At 47.9% G+C, this 24,029-nt stretch overlaps 1 protein-coding gene and 1 pseudogene across 1 annotated transcript in view; one reads left to right on the top strand and one right to left on the bottom strand.

Annotated features, from left to right (window-relative positions):
• SLC23A3 (solute carrier family 23 member 3) overlaps positions 1–24,029 on the bottom strand; it is a 412,559-nt gene that overhangs the window by 123,475 nt on the left and 265,055 nt on the right. The window contains exon 9 of the mRNA XM_086954432.1: positions 6,037–6,142. Within this exon, the coding sequence (XP_086810558.1) occupies positions 6,037–6,142 (106 nt within the window). The remainder of the gene's footprint in view (positions 1–6,036; positions 6,143–24,029) is intronic.
• Positions 15,491–15,609, top strand: LOC147729530 (5S ribosomal RNA; annotated as a pseudogene).

Here is a 24,029-nt window from a genome sequence, read left to right as displayed (position 1 = left end):
TATTATCTGGTGTGTGCAATAACATTCTTAGTGCATTTTCAAGCACGATATGGAAGCATGATAGGGCATGCTGATAACATCTGTGCTGTGTTGTAGCATCTGTAAAGAGCTGATCGCCTCCCAACTGTGAACTAACATGGTGAGAGCATTTCAATGTGCTGTAGCATAGTGTAGGCATCCATGATGCAATAGCACATATCTGCTATGCTGGTAGCATATCCTGTGTGACTTAATAGATTGAAAAGAACTAAAACATTTCCAATATATAATATAATCTATTGATAACATTCATGACATGCTAATCTGAAAGAGATTATTAGTTATAGATTCCTTACCTTAGAATTACCCCCAGGCGTCAGACTGGATCCGGAGAATTTTTTCTCAGCAGTACCCCTGCGCGTTGATAGGCGGTGTTGGTTGACTCTGCGTTCATCGTCAGGATCGCCGGGATGACGTGGCAGTATCTGCTTAGATGCCATCCCTGCGCAGACGCCAATTCTTTATTTTTCTGCGTTATTGTTCTGCGTCAGCCAGTGCAGATCCAGAAAGAGCAGTACCCGTAGTCACTTTTTGACTAAAACCTTTTCGAATTTTGTCAACATCTTTTTCGAGTCATTTGACTCCTAATGCACGTAGGGATGTCCCATCGTCGGATTGGCTTTAAGCCTTGTGACTCCTGTCACAAGCTGATGCCTCTTGCGGATCCGCTCCTCCTGTGCCTCTGGTGCATGGAGCGCGAACACGACCCAAAATCGTGCTCCGACTGTCGGGCCATGAACCCGAAGTCTTCGCAGGAGCGGTCCCAAAAGCTCCTGGAGGCCTGGCAGTCAGTTCCACGCCGCTCGAGGTCCGGGTCAAGAGGAAGGTTGTGGGACCGGTTGCGGAGCCACCACCATAATTTGTCATCAAAGTCTTCATCGACCGGGTAAGTGGAAGAAGCATTGTCTCTCTTCGCCTTCAACCCGTCGGTCGACCGACGCACCGCGGAACACGGAGGGTCATCGTCCTCTGGCTCTGCCCTCAGAGACGGCTGGGACAGCTCTGAGCTTCCCCTCCTTCCTGGGAACTGGAGCGTCCCCTGCCCAGCTTTCTGCATTTTACGAAGCCCTCCATTCCATCTTTGGGCAGCCTGACTCTGCCAGTGTGCCTTCGGGCCCGTTGACTCGGTTGGGGACCCTAGGCCTTCGATGCCGGCAGCTCCGGCCTCCACCCCGCAGGGCCCCCAAGTATCCAGACTTGGATCCGGGTGCGTCCCTGGCTGGCGTCAATCCCGGCCTCCCCCTCGACTTGGACACGGAGAGGGACCGGTGCCGGGCGACAGCGGTACCGGCGGGTACTTTTGTATTGCTGTTTTTCCATGGCGTTCCTTATCGCCCTGAGTGGTGACAAGAGGAGTGTGTGGAGGACTGGAAGTGGTCTGTTGACATTCTGGCAGACCAGCTTGAAGAGCTAGACTGGAGAGAGCAGTTGGGTATTGCCAGTGGTCTGGATACTCCCCCAGACCTTGATATGCTTTCTTCCCCTACCGTGGCTACGGAGGAGGGAGCTTCCTATGATGTGGTGTTTCGTAGAGAGGCTGAGGCTTTGGGCCTTGAGCTTCCTACGGTGGCAGTCAAGACTAACCTCCTGACTGAGGTGCTTCAGCCGGCAGCACCCTCTTCGGAGCCCTTGCTGCCTTTCAATGAGACCCTTACTAACGTCCTTCTGTGCTCCTGGGCCAAGCCCAGCACAGGGGCTCCTGTGGATAGGATGATCGCCGACGCCACCGCCCGGCACCGGGCAACCCACTTTTCCTCTCCCAACACTCTACCCTCGATAGCTTGGTGGTCCAAGCCTCATCTTCGAAAGGAAGTGCTTTCCCTACTGCTCCTCAAGATAGGGAATCCAAGAAGCTGGACCATCTTGGGAAGGAGATGTTTTTTTCTGCCAGCTTAGGACTGTGGTCGGCGAACACCGCATATCTCTTGGGCCGTTACACCCATTCAGTGTGACACACGGTTGCGCAAGTGCTGCCACTGTGCCCTGAGGAGGTCCAGGCCGTGCTCGCCCATGATGTTGCCGAGGGTCGAGATGCAGGAAAGTTCACCATCCGGTGTGGGCTGGATACTGGGTAGGACAATTTCCAAGTCGGTAGCTCTGAGGCGCTATGCCTGGCTGAGAACATCTGGCTCCTCTGGGGATGTCCAATCTACCTTTTGGACATGCCCTTTGATGGCTGTCGCTTGTTTAGTGACAAGGCAGACAACGCTCTGGACTGCTTCAAGGACTCTGGGGCTATGGCCAGGCTCTTGGCCCTTGCAGCAACTTCTAGCCCCACACCGTCTGCCTTTTGCCTCTTTCATGGCTACAGAAGGGATGCCCCACCATGTTCCACCAAGAGCCACAGGGCCGCGCCAGTCACCCAGCCTCTGTGTGGCCGGGGACGTGGGGCCCAACGTAGTGGGCCCGAGGGCCAGATTGTGGGTCAGTCCACCAATGCCCCCCCTGCAGCTGCCTTCACACCTTCCTAGTCCGACTTTTCAGGGCCACCACTTGCCAGTGGGCAGCAGGATCCGCCATCACCTCTCCCACTGGCACAGCATCACGTTGGACTACCCTTTGAGACTACCCTTCCCTCCTTGCCACTGACACTCCATTGCACGTCGGAGGATCACTTGGCCCTTCTCTGTCAGGAAGTTACATCTCTCTTGCCAAGGAAGCTATTGAGGGAGTCCCTGTGCCAGATGTAGGTCGTGGTTGTTATTCCAACTACTTCCTGGTACCCAAGAAGGATAAAGGCCTGCGTCCTATCTTGGATCTCAGGGACGTCAACCGCTTCCTCTGGAAGAAGTTCAAAATGTTGATATTAGCTTAGGTCCTGTCTGCCCTCGACCCTGTAGACTGGATGGTAGCATTGGACTTACAGGACGCTTACTTCCACATCCCGTCCTGCCAGCCCACAGGCTTAACCTACTGTTCACGGTAGACCACAAGCATTTTCAGTTTGCTGTGCTCCCCTTTGGCCCTACCAGCGCCCCTTAGATGTTCACGAAAGTGATTGCGGTGGTCACAGCTCATCTGCGCAGATCAGGGGTTCCAGTCTTCCCCTATCTCGATGACTGGCTGTTGAAGGCGAGTGCGCCCCAGGCTGTCGTTTCCCATCTTCAGACTGCGGCTGACATTCTGCACTCCCTGTGGTTCACTATCAACCTGCCAAAGTCACACATGAGCCCTCTCAGAAGCTCCTTTTCATCGTAGCGGTTCTGGATAAAGCACAGTTTCTGGCTTATCCTGCCGAGCAGGGAGTCCGGGATATTCAGGCTATGATACCAATGGTTCAGCTTCTATCTCGGATTTCAGTGAGAATGACCCTGAGGCTGCTGGGCCTCATGGCCTCCTGCATCCTGCTGGTGGATCATGCCAGGTGGCATATGCGGGCTCTGCAGTGGGACCTGAAGTTCCCATGGGCGCAGCATCAGGGGAATCTTTCCGATTGCGTCCAGATCTCAGAGGGCACTGCACACCAATTGGCTATCGGATCAGGATTGAGTCAACGGCAGATCCTTCTCCCTTCCCCAACCAGAGTTCACAGTGGTGACAGATGCGTCACTCAGGGGATGCAATGACCACATGGGAGAGGTGGAGTTAATAAGGCTTCTGGTCACCGGTGGAGTCTTGGCTCCACATCAACCTTCTGGAGCTCCAGGCGATTTGTCTTGCACCGAAGATATTTCTTCCTAATGCCAGAGGAAGGGTGGTTCCGGTGTTCACGGACAACACCACCGCCATGTGGTACTACAACAAACAGGGCGAGGAGGGGTTGTGGATCCTATGTCAAGAGGCGCTTTTCCTTTGGACGTGGCCGGAACGTCAGGGCATGTCCCTGGTGGTTCAACACCTGGCAGGCTCTCTGAACGCCATGGCAGAGGAACTCAGCCACCGGTGCATGATGGATCACAAATGGTGTCTTCATTCAGAGGTGGTGCAAGGTCTCTTTCAGCAGTGGGGAGATCCTTGTTAAGATCTTTTTGCCACCGAATAGAACACGCAATGTCAGCAGTTCTGCACATTGGAATTTCCAAGGCGGCACTCGCTCTGCAATGCTTTTTGTTGAGAGTGAAATTGTGGTCTTCTCTACGCCTTTCCGCCTATACCACTTCTACCCAGAGTGCTGATTGAAGATCAAGTGTGACCGTGCCCAAGTCATTCTTGTGGCTCTGGACTGGGCATGAAGAGTCTAGTATCCCGAGCTCTTGAACATGCCCATCGATCCTCTGATCAGACTGCCTCCTCTTCGGGAGGATCTTCTGTCGCAGCAGCAGGGGACATCCGTCCACCCGAACCTGTCCAGCCTCCACCTCCTTGCGTGGAGATTGAGCGGCAACAGTTGACAGCCTTTGACCTTCCTCCAGAAGTCTGTAATGTTACCTTGGCAGCCAGGCATCCTTCACGTAAAACGGTTTATGCATGGTGCACAGCAAAGGCTGTGGATCCCCTTTCTGCCCCCCTTTCAGAGGTTCTCCTCTTCATTTTATCTTTGGCCCAGCAGGGCTCTGCTCCGGGCACCCTTAAAGGCCATCTTTCAGCCATTTCAGCCTTTCTTTGCCTTCCTGATCAGCCTTCTCTTTTAAAGTCCCCTATTGTAAATAGGTTTCTTAAGGGCATTACTCACCTCTTTCCTCCTATTCCTTTGGTAATGCCCCAGTGGGACTTGAATCTGGTCTTAACTTACCTTATGTGAGCTCCTTTTGAGCCACTACATATTTGTCCTCTCAGACTCTTAACTTTAAAGACTGTTTTTCTGGTTGCCATTACCTCTACTCACAGGGTGAGTGAGCTTCAAGCGCTATCTTCTTAAACCTCCTTTCCTTGCTGTCCATCCGGACAAGGTTGTCTACCCAAAGTGGTTTCCTCTTTCCACATAGGACAGACCATCATTTTGCCCACCTTCTTCCCTCCCCGCATCCTTCCAAGGAGGAGGATAGACTCCACCGTCTGGATCCACAGCGTGCGTTATTATTTTATCTGGATCGCACAAAATAATTCCGGGTAGACAATCTACTCTTTGTTGGCTATATAGGTGCCAAGAACGGTCAGGCCATGCAGAAACTGACCATCTCTCAATGGGTCGTCGTTTGCATTAAGATCTGTTACTCCTTGGTAAAAAAGGAGCCTCCATTAGGACTGAGCGCCCATTCCACCAGGGCGATGGCAGCTACTGCTTTGAGACGTGGAGTTTCCCTCGGCGACATCTGCCAGGCAGCCACATGGGCATCACTGCACATGTTGACTAAATATTGCTGCCTGGATAGTCTAGTCTGGATAGACGACTTCTTTGGCTGTTCAGTTCTCCAGGACTTTCTAGTGTGAACTTAGTTTGCAGACCCACCCCTGGGGGTTCATATTGCTGGGGGTATCTGTTCTAAGGTAAGGAATCTATAACTAATAGTCTCTTTCAGATGAACAAGTTACTTGCCTTCGGTAACGATATGTCTGTAAGAGACATATATTAGTTATAGATTCCTTACCGCCCTACCCATCCTCCCTGTTCTGCGAACTGATTTCTAGAGTAAGGGACTTCCATTTAGGGCCCTATTTTTGTGCACCAGTGGTCAGTGTCTTGCATGGCTCTGCGCTTCGGGTGTGGAATGTTGTGTAAAAGAACGGACGTCAGCGCGCTGAGTCGGCGTCTAAGTAGATACTGCATCGTCATCCTGACGATCATGACGAAGAACGCAGAATCGACCGACGCCACCTATCGACAACAGGGGTGCTGCTGAGAAAAAATTCTCTGGATTCAGTCCGACGCCTGGGGGTAATTCTAAGGTAAGCAATCTATAACTAATATATGTCTCTTATAGATATATTGTTACCGAAGGTAAGTAACTTGTTCATTACATCTGTTGTGTGAAATAACATGCTGATTATATTTTTCCCAGAATGCTGTGTTGTCGCTCTTGCACACCAGTTTTTTGCTTCTAGTGGTGGAAACTTGTTGTTTTCAGTCTGCGTTTTCATACTGAGCTTAGCATTATGACTAATACTGATATTAATTACCGTGCACTGCTATTGGAATGGTGCTCAGAATCTCCACCGCCCTGGGGGACACTCCCAGAAGAATACACATCAGAGCACCCACCATGACAGAGTGACGCGAACCCACCTGAGGATGGAGAACAACAACACATTATTTCTAGACCTGTCAACATGAATTACCTTTCTTTCAGCAATGTTGTGCTTGCAGGATTGCGGTTAGGGCTGGTGTCATGAGGATATCCCTGGATCACCTGGATTTATTTATTTAGATAAGATTAATTATATATAAGGGATAAATTACCCCTGTCATACATTATAAGGATATTGCAAGTCTAAGGAGTTCCAGAACAATATAAAGGGACAAGGCAGAAGGTTAAGTTCCTTTATAAAGTTATAGAATGCCAAGGTGACTTGCAATATCCTTATCATGTATGGCAGGGGGTACTTTATCCCATATATTAGATGGACACTAATCACCTTCTTCACAAACCCGTTAAAACTTTGTTGCCTATCTCTGGCATATGAAAGAGAACGCATGTTTGCAAATATGAAGTATTAAAACAGAACCTCTAGTGCAAAATGTAACACATCAAAAAACCTGTTAGACATTTGTTACAAAAAGATATTATGAACAGTTCAATGCAAGTCAGTAAAAAAAAGCTGCAGTAGTTCAGACTGTATAGAAACATGTAGGAAGGTGCTAACTTTTCTATAATTATCGAAGGAATGCAAAAAAGAATCATGCTTTTTCTGCTAGACACTGTAAGCTAGAAGAATAGAGCAGATGAAGGAAAAGCAATGTTTCATTTTTGTTGCTTTAAGCAGCTGCTCAATGCTCTACCCTGCCTTTCACATCGGTTGCTGGCTCTGGCAGTGACATCAGAACTCAACTGCAAAAAGTTATTACAGTTGAGTTCTCATGTCTTTTTTTTTTTAATCGGCAACTGAGTGCATCAAAAGTCACCGATTATAAAGAAATATGAAAAAGGCATTCATACAGGAATTGTGTGAATCCCATGCATTAAAACACTTTTATGTCCATAAAGTGATAGTACTACTGAATGGCGGTACAAAAGGGAGTGGTGATGGACGGAACATCTGAATCAATCAAACACTCACACCCAGTCAAAAGATCTGGGTTTAATCCATCACCGTTCTTTAGCCCACTCTGCCACCCCAGTTCAGACATGGCCGTATGCAAATCAGTCTGACCCTGTGCCTCATGGGAACAGTCCAGCCCGAACTGCCAAGCCATGCCTTCCCTGGACCGGAAACAAGCTTCCGAGGACCGGTTTCTGGCATCCCAGCCGTCTTCAGCCCGGCTTGCTTGAATCCAGTGGCAAAGTGAGCAAGGGACTCGGAAGCTTGTTTCCGGTCCAGGGAAGACATGGCTTGGCAGTTCGGGCTGGACTCTATGGAACTGTAGAACACTCCACTCTACACCGCTCCACTCTGCCAGACTCTACTCCACTCATTGCAACTCCACTCTACAAGACTCTACTATACTCTACGCCACCGTACTCCACTGTATACAAATACACTACACTGTAAACCTTCTACTTCACTTATGCCACTACACTCCCCTGTACAACACTCAACTCTACGAAACCTTCCAACACTCTACAACACATAACTCCACTGTAATGTACAACACACCACGCCAATATATAGCACTTTACTCACCTCTACTCAACTTATGCCAATTTACTATACAAACCACCACTGTACTCTATGACGGCTTTTACCCCGCATGCCATTACAACGCGGGGATAACAACGAGAGTTGTTACAACGACTTTCGCTGGAGGGCACTGGATAGTGGAATAGTTTAATTTTCTATTTCAACTTCAGCCCACGTTGATAGTAGGGAAGGTGTTGGATAGAAAATTAAACTATTCCCTATCCAACAGCGCCCTCCAGCGAAAATTGTTGTAACGACTTTTGTTGTAATCCCTGCGTTGTAATGGCATTGCGGGGTAATCCCTGCGTTGTCATGACTCTATGACAGGTTTCTCCACTGTAAGCTATGCCACTCCACTCTACTCCTCTCCACTGCATTCCAATCTATGAGAGTGCACAATACGAGAATCTTCTCCACTCTACTCTACACGACTGCACCCACCTTAACACCACTACACTTGACCAAACTGGAGTCTATGATTTGAAACACATTTTTATTAAAAAAAAACATTCAAATTCAGTGATAAAACAACAAAGGGTAAACCTATCTTATAGTTAGGAAAAGTTAATTTTATTCCTTCTATACAAACCAAACTTAAACTATACAAATATTAGAAATGCTAAAGTTACAGTTATACCTTAAATGTATAGTTAACTGTAATTGTATATATTCTTTCTATACAAACAAAACTTAAAGTACACAAATTCAAATAATTCTAAACTTACACCTTATAATTATAATTTAACCAACACGTTCAAATCAATATACGTCGTGCACCTCCATACACAGTGCTGTGTATGTCACTCACTACACTACATTAACTATATCTCTACACTCTACCATGCACTTCTTACAAATAATGTGATTTGTGATGGCATGAGTATTGTTCATTCATTCATTCAAAAACTTTATTCGGTTTATTAATATAAAAACCATAAAAGTTTGCAAAAATACAGCATAGTCACAAAAATAATTTAAAAGCAGTTCATAAGCATAATCACATATTAAAAATACAATTCTAGCGGTAGTGCCCTCAATCAGTTGTAATTCAGCATCATAAAATCGTCTCTTAGAAACCGACAGAGGCTTCAGACCCGTCCCGGTTTCCCGATCATTGAGTCATTGTAGTCATATTTTTAATCGAAAATTAGGGGGAACCGGTTAGTCTAGTTGCTCATAAGTTAAGGCCTTGAGGTATGCTAATTTTTTCCTTCTTCCTTTAGCCATCGTAATAAACGTTCAGACAAGCAGATATCACTTTATTCCAGGGCACATAAATAATTAAAAGCATTCTGATAAAAATAATAATTGCCACTTTTAAACAGGGGCGCTAAAAAGCGCTTCCTTAGGTCTTTATAAAAACTACAAAATAAGATAAAGTGCATTGTGCTCTGTCGGGATTTGCCATCACACGAACAATTTGGATAGGTTTTAGTCCATGTCACACTTTTTGGGAAGGCAACCTGTACATGGAGCGTGTCTAAGCGCAGTCTGGTGAGACAGAATCTATGTTGACTATTTTTGACAGCTGTCAGATAGTAAGGCACTGTGGCAGGTATCGAGCTACCGTGTTTTTTTTTTTACTATCATTTAGTTCTCTGACCTTTGCCCTTTGTCCCATAAGTATGGCCCTAATCTCTTTTTTCGAGAAAATAAGAATTGTGGCTGTATCAGTTACGCCTATATCCGGATCCAGTTTTCTCAGCCACACATCCAAATGGACGCCATTGATTCTTCTTCCAGGCATCTAGCTTGAGATAGTCTAGAAGGATCTCTTTCGTAAACTTTGTCCCTATTTTTCTCCATATATTATGCCATAGGATAGTAGGCCTGGTGTATAGGTCATCTTTTAGACAAAGGACAGCCAGTTCTCATGTGATATGTACGATGGGGGCAATTTTGGTATTGCCTATAAAAGTGCCAAAAACAGATTTTCTAGTCTAATTTCGCACAATTTGTGTAACCCCATAAGGGAGCACCGTAACCAGCACTTGGTAAACATTTGGTTTTATACAGCAACAACATTTCTCTGATAGTTTTTTGACCTAATTTACTAGAAAAGCTAAAAATCGATTCGACCACCCTTGAAATTTTCAATTTTGCTATATCTAATTGGCTTTCACAAGAGCCCGACGCAGTAAACTGAATACCCAGGTATGTAAAATGTTGTGTCTCCCCTATCCTCTCCCCTTTAATATGGTGTATCATTTTTTTACCCTACCTTTTCCAGCTACCATGGTTACAGTTTTTTTAAGCTTAACTTTCATATCTTTTTATCCAAATATTTTACACATTTATTTATAAGCAGCTGCAGCCCATTTGCTGTTCTTGAAAGGAGGACTGCATCATCTGCATACAGTAATATAGGAACGGGGCGAGAGCCAACCATGGGGGCATCAGCTTTAGTTTCATGTAATCATGCATCCACCTCATTTATATAGAGTGAGAGGAGCAGGGGGCGAGGACACAACCCTGTCTAATACTGCGGCTGACCTTAAAACTGTCTGTACATTCCCCATTGGGCCTGTATCGTACCTGTGCTGTAAAGTGGGAATACCATTGGGACAGGAAAATAATGATGCCTCGTGGGGCATCCATTGCCACAAGTGTTTCCCAGAGTTCGTTATGATTTACCAGATCGAACGCACTTCTCAGATCTGCAAAGCATAGGTACATTTGTCCTGTCTTGGCTACTGCATATTTATTTAGTAACAGGTGTAAATTGACACATTGTTCTATTGTCCCAATATCAGGTCTGAATCCATATTGAGTGTCAGAGAGTATATGTTTATCCTCATCCCATTGTTCTAATCTACCTAAGAGGATTCTTCCCATTAGTTTGGCACTGTATCCAGAAGAGATATTGGGCGGTAGCATTTCAGATCACTTTGATTCCCTTTTTTAAAAATGGGACTATTGTACTTTCTGTCCACGTGTCTGGAAGAAAACCCTTTACTGTCGAATGACATACTTGGGTCAACATCAGTGCCCATAAAGTGACGTGTGCTTTAAATATATCAATTGGGACCCGGTTGGGGCCTAGAGGCCTTTCCACTAGCTTTGTTTATAGCGTTAGTGACCTCTTGTAAAGGTATATCTATAATGTTCACTGGTTCAATTTTATAATAGTGTGTGGAAGACAAAATAAAAGAACTTCCCTCTGGGTTAAAAATAGTATTGAAATGTTTAATCCAGTCCCCCTGTTGTACTAAAATCTCAATCTTAGGGTTTTCTCTATCTTTTAGAAAAGGCTGATTAATTATTTTCCAGAAAAGGGTATTATCATTTAATTCAGCCGCCTGAAGAAGGTCTTGCCATATTTTTCCTTTCAACTCCATCTTCCTTTTGTCAAGTACATTTTTGTACTTGTTTCTCAATCTGCTAATTTCTTCCCTATATCTTGGCGAAACCTGCAAGGCTTTCGTTAATTTTCTGTTTATCAGTGAGCATTCGGTGTCAAACCAGCCCCTGTTTCTATTATTTTTCCCTCTGGTTCGGCAGTCCAGCATCTCAGCAAAACATGCCATAATTTTACAAAAAGCTTCCATAATAAACTCCGGGGAAGACTTAAGGTCTGTACTGCCATAAAAATCGTTAAGTGAATCTGCCATACTTTCCTGGGTTTTTGCTGAGCCGTCTACATTTCCCCATCTTAGAGTAAGGTCATTCTTACCCTGTCTTCTAATTTGATTCAGGCATTCTATGCTATTGGCCTTGTAGTTTTTATTTTAAGAGCTAATGCCAGGGTAATGTGATCACTGGAGGCATTCGGGATTGCAATAAGAGAATCTGTTAGACTCTCACCATTTTCTGTCACCAAAACATGATCAATAACAGAACTTCTACCATTCCCGTAATATGTAGGTACCTCTGTTTCCCCATCCCCAATACATTATGCCATATACGAATCAAATTATACTTACAAATCATTTCATTTCAAACTTCTCCATACAGATTATGCAGAAAATGTGAAAGTCATCGCCATTTGTTTTGACATAGCGCCAATTTTCAGGTCCTTGTCTCTGACATTTGCACATATTAAAATCTCCTATCCATCCTTAATTTTAGCTAAAAAATAATCAAGTTCTTTACTTAAGTCCATTATTACTGTCACTTTAGTTGTGTCAAAGACATTGTTATGAAAGTTAATTATAACCAAATTAGTCCTTTCTTCTGTTATCAGATGGATAAACTGAAAGTAAGGGGAGGACAGGAACAACTTTAAGACTTCCATTGAGGAGGTTGTTGATATTAACACAGCCAGGCCTCCCTTAGCCCGTCCCCCCTCTGAAGAAGTAGCTGGGGTTAAAAGTGTCATGAAACCCTCCACAGAGAAATCATCTATTGCCAACTTCTCTTGAAGGCATGCTAGTTGGGCTTTGTTGATAATCTCTAATAGTCTGTATTCAATAGTTTGTATTTTATTCCACTAACATTCCAAGACTTCAATATGGTTTTAATTGTTTTCGTGGCTTCGGAAGTTGGAAAACTCAGTCTTATTCTGTGAATTTTTTATTGTATCCTGGGCAACCTCCAGGGTCAATTGCTGGAAAGGTCAATAAACCTAGTTCTGAATTATTTAGGACCTTTTCTTTGTAGTGATCTTCTAGGGTTATTCATTGGCTGCCCATTTCCGGATTACCTATTGACAAATTTGCAGCATGTACTTTAGGACAATTATGGCCCTTTACTCCATCCCTCTCTTGTTGTCAATCTTGGTCATTGTAGTATGAGAGAGGAAGGTACCGATTTGCTGTTGGTATTGTGGTCTGGAGTTTATATTTAAATACTGGGTCAAATCGACAAGAGTTCTGGCCATCTAGAAAAAGTTTGTTAGGTTTTTTTTAGGTACAAATTGCGTGAGATTTTGATTTGTATCCATATACATTTCAGGCCTATATAAATACCCCAGGGGTACAACTCTGATATTCCTATCGATATTGCTATCGTCAGGTTTATTAGCGAAATCAGAGAGGAGAGTTTTTGCCACAAAAAGGGGAACGGAAGTTCACCACAATACAATCATTTTACCAATTTTCCTTGAGGGTCCTATCATTCCAACTCTTCTCACCATTATAATTTTATTAGACAGACAAATTGTGCCCTATGATTTTTTAGCTAGCCAGTGTATCACCTTATTTTTTAACTCGGGCAATATTTCCATTACATTGGGCCTTAAAATGGGTATATTTCTTAACATAATTACAAAAGGGGTTGATTCCGACGGAAGTGGTAGTGTTGTCAGGGGATTGATATTTTGGGATTGTTGATGTTTATCATTTGTGGGGAAGGGAACCAAATTGTGTGTAATAGTCGTTTCTGGGGCTGTTGGTATCAATTTTGGAACCACACTGTTTCCATGGGGGCTTCTCCCCCAGTAGGCTTTCCAGTAAGTATCTGTAGATGCTCTAATATTTCCTTGAGACTTACCTCCAGGAAACTGATCCCAGATTTTATAGCGTTATGGCGTCCAACCCCTTCTTCAGGCAATCCTCTAGAATTGAAAGCCTATTATGCACATTTTTTAGAGGGCAGTCTATTATTTTAGTAGGCTTCTTCACTTTCTCTTTTGTGTTAGGTTTTGGTATCTTAATTTTAGAATTCAACTTTTTTTTAAAAGAAAATATACATCTAGGAATCCATTAGAAGGAAACTGTGAATAAAACATTTGTTGATATTTTCTCAGTCATCAGCATTACCTCCTCGTTAGTCTTCCTCGCCACATGAGTTACATAGTGAGCTTCAGCTCCACGACAGAACCCTCCAAAGTAAAAAAAGCCTCCCACCCCCTCCCAACATGGCCGACCAGTCACCCCTGACCTCTATAAGAGGCGGGCCGGCCCAACCAACAGCCTGTTTTTTTTTTTTCTTTTGCGCGATTCTCTCCAGAGGCGCTGTACAGGTAAGATGGGCCGTCGTTAGCTGGCCCATGGGTTTTGGGGTTGAGGATCCTGCTTTAGCGGTCCCTGGAACTTAAATCCCCCCCCTCTTCCTTCCCCCGGTCCTGTGGGGCCGGTTAGGTGCTGCTATAGCGTGCCAGGGGTTTACAGGGGGGGGGGGCGGCCGGGGGTGTGGGGTGTTTGTGCATTCCCGTGTCTCCCCCGGTCGTTACGGAAGGGCCCTTGCCCGTTTGTGGGCTTCGGGCCCGGCGCTGGAGGTTCTCCTGTGTGTGTGCTGGGGCTCCGGTTGCTTTCAAACGCCTATGCGTGGTGCTCTGCACGCCCCTGCCTGCCGCGTGGGTACTGAGCGTTTCCTTGGCATCACTCGGTGTGCGCAGGCTTCGCATGTGTGTGGTCCCGGGTTGTTTCCCGGTTTTCACTTGCTGTACGGGCGTCTCCGGGTGTCCCGGTTCTCTGTCTTACATGCCTTTGACCATGCATGGGGCGCATCAGTGGTGCGCGACGCTCCTACGGTGGTACTTGCACTGAGCCTTGCCGGGGTTGTGTGCCTCGGAGTGCTTGGGTGCCTTTGCACACTGATACAGCGCGTACCTGTCTGGGGGCAGCGGGGGCGGGCTCGGTCCTGCCTCGTTTTTCTGCGGGTCCTCGGGGGCTCCGCTGACCGGGTCCGGGTGCCTCGCCTGCCGGCCTGGGTCTCGGTAGCGCGGCGCTGGTCGCTGCCTCCTACGATCGGGAATTTTTTTTACTTCCCTGGGGCCCGCGGCTGCTTGCCGCTGCGGGCGCCTCCCGCCTCTTGTGGGCGGGGTTTTGTTTCCGCCAGGTGCGGCCTGTGTATGCCTTCGTCGGTCACGGCTGATGAGTGCTCTGGCCGGCGGGAGGTCGCTACGTGCCGCGGGTTACCTCTCCTTGGCGGCACGGAGCTGTGCTGGATGCCCTTAGGGTCCAGGGGGACGCCTCCCGGTGTGTGATTGTTTTACCGTCTCCAGGCATTTCTCATCCTCCGACCACCACAGCTCTTGGAAGACGTCCTCAGACGGCTCTCTAATGCACGGCTACCTTCCCCTGCTGGCATGGCTGTTTGGTTTCATGCCTTTCACTGCAGCCACAGTTGGATGTGCGCTCCAGGGGCGAGATCAGTTCTTGCGCGGACGAGCGTGGGTTCAGATCACGCTTCTGAAGTTCCGTTCCAGCGTCCTGGGGGCCCGTGTTTCCTCCGGTGGGGAGGTGTACTGTGTGGTCGGAACTTGGCTCACCTTGAGCCGTCAGGTGGGCCGAGTGTTCTATGGCGCCGGACTCAAGTGAGTTTGTTCTTCTGTGGCGGTGATTGTTCCCAAGGTTTTTTCTGGGTGCGTTCTCTACGCATGTCTCCGGACTCCCTTCCTCTGCTTGCGTCCGTTGTGATGGGCGTTGTGGGGGTAGGGTACGTCGCCTTTCCCACTCTGGAGGCCGCGAGGCTGGCTCAGACGTCGGGTCTGGCTGCGTCCATGTCGACGGTGGCGGCCAGGGGTGCTTTGCTCTGGTGGGTTCAGAGTTTTCTGCGGGTGGCCTGTTCTGGCTGTCTCCTGTCCTTTCATTTGGGGCCCGCTCCCCTGGGCTCGGCCTACCTTGGGTCTCCTCGTCCGCCTGTGGGTGAGGACGTCCCGCCCTTGCATGGGTGGGGTCCTACGGACATACCACCCTGGTTGCAGGGTGTCGATCTTCACGAGGTGCGTTCAGGTTTGGCTTCCGAGCCCGAGCTTCGGCTATTCCCGGTCTCGCCCTGGTGCTGCCGCTTCCTTTTCGCCACTAGATCCTGGCTTTCGGCCGTCTCCCTCCGGGGGGTTCCCTGTGGGGGGGTGTCTCCCCCGTTTTGTCCCGGCTTGGGACGTGTCTGTCTCGGGTCGTGGGCTTTTCGGAACTGCGGTCATTCCACCCTATAAGCACCTGATCTCGTCTGTTCGCAGAAGTTAAGCAGGGTCAGGCCTGGTTAGTACCTGGATGGGAGAGCGCCTGGGAATGCCAGGTGCTGTAGGCTTGCTGGCCGGTGTGCAGGTCTTGCTGGTCCTGCGGGCCTTCCTTGGGGTCCCGCCTTCTCGGGGGGTTCGGACATCTGCTCCTTCCTTTGTCTGCTCTGGAAGTTTTCTGGGTGATTTTCGGCCAAGGTATCCCGCCATTCTGCTCTTTTGTGTTCGGTTTGGCTCTCGGCGGCTTTGCTGCTTTTTTTCTGGTCTCCTTCCTTCCGTGTCCCATGGGTTGGTCTGAGTGGCCGGATGTTTTTTTCCGGTTCTGCGATTGGTGGTCTCCGCTCTCAGTTACGGGTGCTTCCGCTGGGCTTGCTGTCTGGCCCATGGGTGTGGGCTGTGCAGCTCCCCTCCCTCAGCTCCCTTCTCTATGTACGGTGGTCCCTTCTATGCCCGTCTCGGGCCTGTTCTCCTTCGGGGGTCGTGTGCCTGGGCCCGGTCCACCCCTCTGCTTCGTTCGGTGTGGGGTTGGCTGGTTGGTGTGGCCTGCGGCCGTCCCAAACTGTTAGCACCTGATCTCGTCTGCTCTCAGACGTTTTGCAGGGTCGGGCCTGGTTACTGCCTTCGAGGGGTCTCGCCTCCCCGGGGGTCTTGCCTCCTTGGTTTCCCCGTCCTGGAGGGGAGGGTCGCTGGGTCGATTCCGGGATTCGCCTGCCGGCACTCTGCTCCTCGATCTGTCGGGAGTTGTGGCAGTCCGCCTGGCCTGCCGTCGCTTTGTTCCTTCTCTACATGTCTTTGTCTGGACGGCCTACCGGGTTGTGAGGAGATTTGTCAACCATCTGGGGGGGTGCGGGGTTCGCTCCCTTTGGTTTTTTGACTCAGGAGTTGTTGTCTTGGGCGGTGTCGTCGGTCCTGTCTCTTCAGGCTGTCTTTCTCCCGGGGTCCGACATTGTGGAGGCGGATCGACTGAGTCAGATCTTTCCTGCATTGCCTTGTCTCTCCCTGACCCCGGTGGTGTTTCGACGCCTGGTGTCTCGCTTCGGTCTGCCTCTGGTAGATCTGTTCGCGGACGGGGACTCGGCCCTCCTGCCCAGGTTCGTCTCTCTCCTCCTGGTTCCGGGGGTATGGCGGGTGAATGCTCTGTCATTCACCTGGCCTTCAAGTCTGCTGTACACATTTCCCCCGTTCCCACTGATTCCCCGGGTCCTCTGCACGATTCGCTTGGACGGAGCCAGGGTGCTTCTGGTGGTTCCCGGCTGGGTCTGCCGCCCCTGGTCCCCTCTCCTTTGCGAGCTGGCGGTTCTGGCCTACTGGCCGGTCCCGGATCTGCCCTTTTTCCGTTGAAGGCCCCCCCGCTCCCGGAGTCGGTGTTGCGCCGGCTCCATCTTCAGGCCGGGCTCTTGAGCGGGTGACGCTACTTGCTCGGGTTGTTCTTCTGGGGTTGTGGATTTGCTGCAGGGCTCCCGCAGGTCTTCCACCTTATCTTCCTATGCCCGGCACTGGGCTTCTTTCTCGCGTTGGTGCGGTCGGCTGAGTGCTGACCCTGCCTCCGTGGATCCCTTGCGGGCCTTGGTTCTCCTGGCTAAGGGGTTTTTCCTTGGGCTTGGCCCCTTCTTCCCTGAGGGCCCAGTGGGCGGCCTTGCGGGCCTTTCGCAGTCCGGTTTTCGACGGGCTGGATTCACTGGTGGCTCGTTTGCTCCGGAGTTGTTTTATCCGTCGCCCTCGGACGATCTGCCTGTCTCCCCCTTGGGATCTCCCTCTCGTTCTACGTGCACTTCAGGGTCCTCCTTTTGAGCCCCTGGCCTCGGTGGCCTTGCGGTTCCTCACCTTTACGGTGGTTTTCCTGGGGGCAGTGGTGTCTGCTGGGCGGATGGGCGAGCTGGGGTCGTTCCTCCGCTCCCATCCCTTCTTGCGGGTTTTGCCGGACAGATTGCTTCTCCGTCATGACCCCCGTTTCCTTCCCTAGGTTCCTTCCTTGGTGGACCGGGCTCGGGAGGTGTCTTTACCTTCTTCCCTCCAGACACGGATCCTTCCTTGTCCTTGCTGGATGTCCGGCGTGCTGTTTTAGTTTCTCTTGCGCACGTCTTCCCTTTCCCGGTGTGATAACCTGTTCGTGGCTTTCGGTCCGGTTCATTCGGGCCTCGAGCCCTCTCTTTCCACCTTGAGTCGCTGTCTGAAACAGGCTATCATCCTTTCCTAGGCTTCACTGGGTTCGGTGGTACCAGCGGGGGTCCAGGGTCGGTCCACGAGGAGTGTATCTGTGTCCTGGGCCTCCTTCAATGGTGTCTCCACTCAGGAGATTTGTCGGGCGGCGACGTGGTCGTCCCCCCACATGTTCATGGAACACTATCGCGTTGTCTTGGGTGGTTCTGTCCCTGGGGACTTCGCTGGGGCCGTTCTGTGTGCGGGAGCTGTGGCTCCTTGATGGCCTTTTCCTTGTGTCTTGATTCAGGTTTGCTGTAATTCCTGTTTTCTTTGCATTGTTCTGAATAATCCTTGTGTTGGTTTATCTGCGTCACCGTGTGGTGTTGTTCTTATGGTGGTCAATGAAGCCTTTTTGGCTTGGGTATTTGCTCACTATGTAAGTCATGTGGCGAGGATGACTAACAAGGAGGTAATGCCCCGGTTACTTACCGGTAATCTTCATTACTCCGAGTATAGTCTTCCTCGCCACATGAGTTCCCTCCCCGCCTCCCTGTCTGGCTATCGGCTTCATTGTTTGCTTGGTAGTTCAGGCTGTTGGTTGGGCCGGCCTGCCTCTTATAGAGGTCAGGGGTGACTGGTCGGCCATGTTGGGAGGGGGTGGGAGGCTTTTTTTACTTTGGAGGGTTCTGTCATGGAGCTGAAGCTCACTATGTAACTCATGTGGCGAGGAAGACTATACTCGGAGTAATGAAGATTACCGGTAAGTAACCGGGGCAGTAGCTGTCATACATGCCTGCACAAGTTCTAATGTGCTAGGCCTGACTGGCGTATGCAAAGAATGTGAAGAAAAGAACCCAATAATAAATGACAAGTGTGAGGGATCTAAGACTGACACTATCAAAGTCTTCAGCACAGCAACCACCAGCTCCATGTGAGCAGAGAATTCAAAGTGAGACACAAAAATACCAGGAAAGGGGGCAGGCTGCCAAAGAAGGGCATTGTGCCAACTGGAAAACTGGCATAATATTTAGGTTTATTCACCTCTTCAACCCAAGAGAAAGCAAACCTGGCTCTTGCAAATGCATAAGTGACAAAGATATGGTCAATTCTCTGATGGTTATAGGTACAGGAGCGAAGGTAGCAACTGTCCTACACATCACAATCAATCTGTTACCCAGTGCACAACAACACACCTCACAATATGATTTGGCTTTAAAATATCTTAACTGACCCAACCCATGATACAATTTTAGATATTACAATAGCATGGATATAGGTTTACCTGAAATCACTGTACCCCATTAAATCATATGGATATCTCCAAGAAATTAAATACTTCAAGAATAAACAGAGCTACTCCTAGGAGTGCCCCAGCTCTTAGACCAGCTCTTATTTAGATAAGTTACAGGACCCCAGGAAGAAGTCAGCCTAAGGAGAAATTGATGGGCGAGGACACTTTAACAATATAGTATTGCACTTTACTTGTATGTATACACCTGAGGGGAACCACATCATTTAAGGAGAATATTTGCCAATGGAGATTGGGTTACAATAAAAACTTGGTGCCAGGGTTTTGGCAGTGGCAAACCCTCTAAATGTGTACTAAATACATCTAGTTATATAGTGATTTGGAAACATTTTTTAAATTGATAATAAATGTGTTTAGAAGTTGATACGGAATCTCTATTTGGAAGGGGTGTGTTTGGGACCATAATCCATAATCTGCTCGCAAAATATTGAAAAGTTACAGACTCTCGAGTTGGGGTGGTAAAAAGGGTCTGATCACCTCCTGCGTTCCAGCTGAATTAGTCCTGCACCCAAAAAGAAAAAACACTTAAGCCTGAACAACCACAACCCAATATTTATAATCTGTGTACTAGTTGGATAATTCCTTTGATAAAAGGCATAAAGCGCTGGGTAACTGATATTATAGGATTTTACCATAGGTCGTCAAAAGCATCACAACCAAAATTATTATTATTAACAAGCATTTCTAACATGCTACATTCACGTAAACAGGAGTCTTGGCGCCGGTAAGTTACCTCTCAACACATGAAATCTTCTCCAGTCTGTCACAAAGAGTTTGGTCAAAATCAGGTTTCTACTTAGGGAACAGCCATGTTTTAGGCGCTTCCTAAACTGTACAGGTTCCCATTAGTTCGTAGAGAGTCTGTAGTTTGTTCCATAGCCGAGCTGTCTTAACCTGGAAGGACCCATCGGCAGACCGTACCTTGGACCCGAAACTTGGAACGCAGACTAGGTTAGCTGACTGAGGGCCAGATGTATCAAAGGGTTTTAACCATTCTGTGTCTATGGGAAAATGTGTTCATTCATATGGCCCTAAGGTCGAAGGCTTCGCTGAGGCCTGCGGTGATTGGATTTTCTTTGTAGTAGTGCAGGCCCCATACCATTTATGGCTTTGAAGACTATACACATTGCTTTAAAGACACATTCTTCTTGAACTGGTAGTCAGTGGAGTTCTCTTAAGGTGCCTGGGGCAGAAGTAAATCTAGATCTGCCATTGCTTGCACCCTACCCAACCTTTTTAGTAAGTAATCTGGGGCTCCAAGCAGTAGCGCGCTGCAATAATCGATCTCACTTCGGACTCTGCATTATACTATTAGCTTCGCTGCAGGTTGCACGAGTAATGGAACCGTCTTTCTTAGGTTTCTCATCAGCCTGTAGAAGGTCGCTGTTGTCTTATTAATGTGAGTTTCCATTGATAGTGTAGCTGTGTGTGCAGGTTTAGTAGCCTCAGTATTGCTCCAGGGACAGAAATTGCTCGGCAATGAATAGGGCATGTTTGTGGGCGAGCAACAGAAAAACTCTGTTTTACTCCAGTTACATTTTAAAGTGTTCCTCTTGAGCCACCTTGCCTTCTCTTTTAGGCAAATATGTAGTTTATCTTTCTGAGTCGTACTATTATTGTAAATAGAGACAGGATCAACTGGGTATTGTCTGCACAGGACGTAGATACACGATAAAAAGAATGGGGCTCAGCGCCGAACCTTGGGGTACCCCATGGGTGACTTCCTTAAACTCTGATCGAAAGGGCGGAAGTGCAATTGCTTGATGTCTGTCTGACAGTTATGATTTCACCCAGTTCAGAAAAGTACCTTCCACCCCTATATCTTCCAGTCTGCTGAATAGTATCTGATGGTTGACAGTATCGAAAGCAGCTGATAAATCCAATGAAATCAATACTGCCACCAGCCCTCGGTCTTCCATCACCCACAGTTTGTCCATGGCCTGCATTAGTGCTGTTTCTGCCCTGTGTGCTGGTCTAAAACCAGTCTGTATAATTTCTAGGATGTTATGTTTTTACGGATAGTTAATTTTTTGCTTACATGTTTTTGTACATTCTTTACAGGGTCTGGAAACAGAGATTGGTCGGTGGTTACTGAGGGCTTTTCTGTGCGCTGATGGTTCCTTCACCAGCGAGGTAATTAATGCTTTTTTCCAAGCATTTGGCACAGTGCAGTGCACAGGGATTGATTGCAAACCCTTAATAAACCTGAGTATAGCTCATCCGCTCATTCTTTCCAGAGCAACAGCAGGATTGGGACTAGCAAAGAGTACAATATTGCTTGTTGTCATCAGCAGATCAGTTTTCTATCATGGAATACTGCAGGGAGTTTATATCTTTTGGTTTATAGCCTGGGTTTCCACTCTAGGTTTCAAGGCAAGTTTTCAGGAAAACTATTGACTATGTTAATAAATTAGTTTTCTTTATATTCATTGATTGTAAATGTATTTAGGTAGACCTCTTGAAAATCTGGAATGGAATCAGAACTGCAAGTCCTATAGAGGACACCCCATGTTCATACAAGAACCTCCAGACCGGTTTCTGGCTTGAAGTCAGACACCACCCCCTCTCACAGACATGCCTAATCATAACCTCATGTTCTTTTATGCACGAGTGATAGATGGCCCCTCACTGACTGGAGACTCAAACATCTTCTTCCTCAAGCCCAGCTGCATTCTGCCAGCCCTGTCTTCTGCATCCCAGGAATGTACCGTCCCAGCAACCACCCCTCACCATTCCACTCCCTAAGATAGCGGTCCATTGGCACCTCTAGTCCAGCCCCTGTTGCTGAGGTGAGCCTCCCACTGGCACCTCTCTCAGTTGTGGGTCACATGCTCATGACTTTGCTCCTTTTTCTCTCTCCCTTCATTTTTATTGACTTCCTTCCACGGGGTGGTGACCGAGCGGCTATCATTCCTCTACCTTTGTGGCCCCTTCTGCACCTCCTGTGCCCCTTCACTGCATGCCCCGATGCCATCTCTCGCCTCTGCTTTCCCTCGAAGCCCTCAGCTGCCACTGGGAGGAATCAACTAGGGCCTCAATGGTGAGACATTCCACTTCTCATTTACCATTCGACCCAGCACTTTAATATTTGCCTGTGGGGCTGTGGTGCTATGTTGGTTCACTCAGATATGTTATGTTAGATTCATTTCTAGAGCGCACGTATACCCGGAGGTGTCTTGGCGCTAGCTCAATCGAAACCTCCACCCACAGCTCACTGATGTTCATCTATTAACCAAACTAATGTGAAGAAAAAGCCTCAGTATCCGAAGTTCATAGGGAGCTGAACACCCAGGGTTTAAGGCTTTCCTGAAGGGAAGCAGATTGTTCATAGATTGGGGTGGAGAGGCATGATATGGAGAGATCTGTTCCCTCAGTGGAACATGGGTCAGATATGTATACCCACCTGTTTCAAAATGTGCATGCCATATAGGGTGCAGACAGGAGACTGTGGGCTCACCCTGAACTGGCGAAAGATCACTGGAGGAGAGAGGTGCTCGTCTTTCATGTATAAAGCTGGGATTATAAACAAGGATGTCACTCCCATAGCATTGCCTCTTTGCAGAGAATTGATGTACTTAAAATGTACCCCCTGACAGAATTTCCTAATCCTTGTCTTGTGGATTGATCCCTTGATTGGTGGATCCCATGTCCTGCGGTGATCCTCTGCATCCACTCTTCTGATGACCTGCCCCTGTGCTCATCACATCTGTCCCTCATGTAGCTCTAAGCCTTTACAAGGGTGACACTACACCGTCTCCTGGCTGGTGTGCTTCCAGCTGTGGTTACATGCTAGGGACTGTGGAGGTCAAAGGACAAAAGGAAGAGCCACCCTCATCCACCTAAACTGAAACCAAAAGGACCCTGACTGCATCAATACAACAGGCAATCATGATTGTATCAGGAAGACACCCAAAGGAGTTAAATAGTGGGACCAACACATATCATTTGTTTAATATGGTACCTGGACACTTACAGTAAAATACATCGAATGAATGCGTAACGCAGAGTAAATATTCTTTGATTTTAGGCATTAAGGCCTCTTGGTTGGACCTCACCTTGTAGGGGCTGGCACAAGAAAATTTAAGATTTAAGGTGGTGCTCCACCAGTCCCTGTGGAGGAGGGAGAGTATGGAGGCGCCAGCACACAAGCAGCTTAGTGAAGGTCTCTTCTCCATCGCCTTTTCTTCTCGCTTCTCCTTGTTGTTATGGGTTGTAACAATGATGAGACATCCAGGAGGCTGCTCATTGTGTACCGACCTCCTGTGGGTCCTCTGTGAAGTGTAGAAACTCTATCATGGTGCTGATTTGCAACCAGTGGCAGAGGAAAGAAGGCAGAGGAAAGAAGGCAAGCTGGCTGATGGAGGCTCCTGCTGCCCATGAGCAGAACGTTTCAAAAGAAGTCAAACGGGATCTGGTCTCTGAAGAAGATGGCAGCGGGTGGGTGATGCACTCGGCCATCGACTACCAGCTCTGTCTGTGGGGCTGACCGGCTTTGTTCTGCAACAATTGCTGTATACATTGTATTATTCACACTGGACCATCAGATCTAGCAAAACACTTGGGTGGACCCAAGAGGGATTATGGGGAACTTGTGCCATAGACGCTGTCACATGTAAGTACTGCTTCAACAGTTGATAGGTTACTCTCCAGGAGAGAAGGTGTGCCACCTGCCTGGTGTGTGTGTAACCCACAAGAGCTGCACAGAGAGAGGAATCGTGAGAGTGTTTCTGAATTCCCATTTTGCCACCAAGCTCTGCAGGGCATATTCCTAAGACAAGCATTGCTGTGTGAGCTCCGATTGCAAATACTTATCAATCAAAAAAGAAAATGAAGACCAAATACCTGATTCAGACCTCGGTGGGCAGGTTACTCCATCACAACGGGGATGGCTATCCCAGCTGCAGAAATATAAATCCCATTATATCCTTAGAAATGTACATTTCCCGGCCACCGACATATAAATCCCATTATATCCTATGGGTTTTATTTTTCGTCGGGTTGGGTCATCCGTCACCGTTGTGATAGAATAACCCATCTGCC

This window comes from Lissotriton vulgaris, chromosome 2_1 (genome assembly GCF_964263255.1).
Source record: "Lissotriton vulgaris chromosome 2_1, aLisVul1.2, whole genome shotgun sequence".
Classification (NCBI taxonomy): domain Eukaryota; kingdom Metazoa; phylum Chordata; class Amphibia; order Caudata; family Salamandridae; genus Lissotriton; species Lissotriton vulgaris.
The sequence above is the reverse complement of the archived record's forward strand: the minus strand, read 5'-3'. Positions and strand labels throughout refer to the sequence as shown.